General features: G+C 45.6%; 1 protein-coding gene across 1 annotated transcript in view; it reads left to right on the plus strand.

The window, feature by feature from the left end:
• The first annotated feature begins 574 nt into the window (after positions 1-574).
• The window catches only part of LOC108776362 (uncharacterized), a 2,277-nt gene continuing 2,013 nt past the window's right edge, over positions 575-838 (plus strand). The window contains exon 1 of the mRNA XM_018542961.1: positions 575-792. Coding sequence (XP_018398463.1) covers positions 575-792 — 218 coding nt within the window. The remainder of the gene's footprint in view (positions 793-838) is intronic.

Here is an 838-nt window from a genome sequence, read left to right on the forward strand (position 1 = left end):
CGGCGGGAGTCGCCAAGGCTGTAAATGATAGCAGAGCAGCGGAGCGTCAACTGGAAGAAATGCGACGTCATAATCGCGTCATGGAAAGTCACGGTGTTTATCTCGCTCCCTACAAGCGTGGACGAGGAGTAGTAAACAGAAAAAAAAAAACGTCGATGAGACGTTAAAAATACCAACGGGTGTAACTACCAACGTGCAACTGCTACAACTTGCAAAACGTATGCGCATTCCGTATTTCAGAGGTACCTTTATGCGTACGACATTACCGTTGGAAGGAGTACGTCGAAACGAGAGCGGTATCGTGAATCTAGACAACGCTGAGGGATCCGGTACGCATTGGGTAGCGTATGCGAAAAGAGGGAATCGTGTCATATCTTTCGACAGTTTTGGTAACCTCCGGCCGCCGAAGGAACTCGAGCGATATCTAACAAACTGTGTAATCCGGTACAATCACATACCTTATCAACGTTACAATCAGAGCAATTGCGGACAGTTGTGTCTACAGTTTCTACCGACGAGTGATAAACAATTTAAAGACTAACATTGCGAGGTTTAACTCAGTATTCGTTCAAACATGTCGCTGACGTTTACGCTGACGGGCAAGAGTAGTGTTCTAGCCGTGAGCTATTTTCCGGCGGTAGATTTGAGCGATGGCGATTACGAGCTCGGTCTAACTGACTTTGAAACATACTACACTCTACCGAATGTAAATTCGACAAACAACAAGCTTTATTTCGCCAATGAGGAAATTGTGATTCCCGAAGGATCGTACGAACTGCGCGATATAGAGCGGTATTTGAAGCGTGAAATTTTACGTTCTCGTGGTGTAAAACGTAAG

This window comes from Cyphomyrmex costatus, unplaced genomic scaffold (genome assembly GCF_001594065.2).
Source record: "Cyphomyrmex costatus isolate MS0001 unplaced genomic scaffold, Ccosl1.0 scaffold358, whole genome shotgun sequence".
Classification (NCBI taxonomy): Eukaryota; Metazoa; Arthropoda; class Insecta; order Hymenoptera; family Formicidae; genus Cyphomyrmex; species Cyphomyrmex costatus.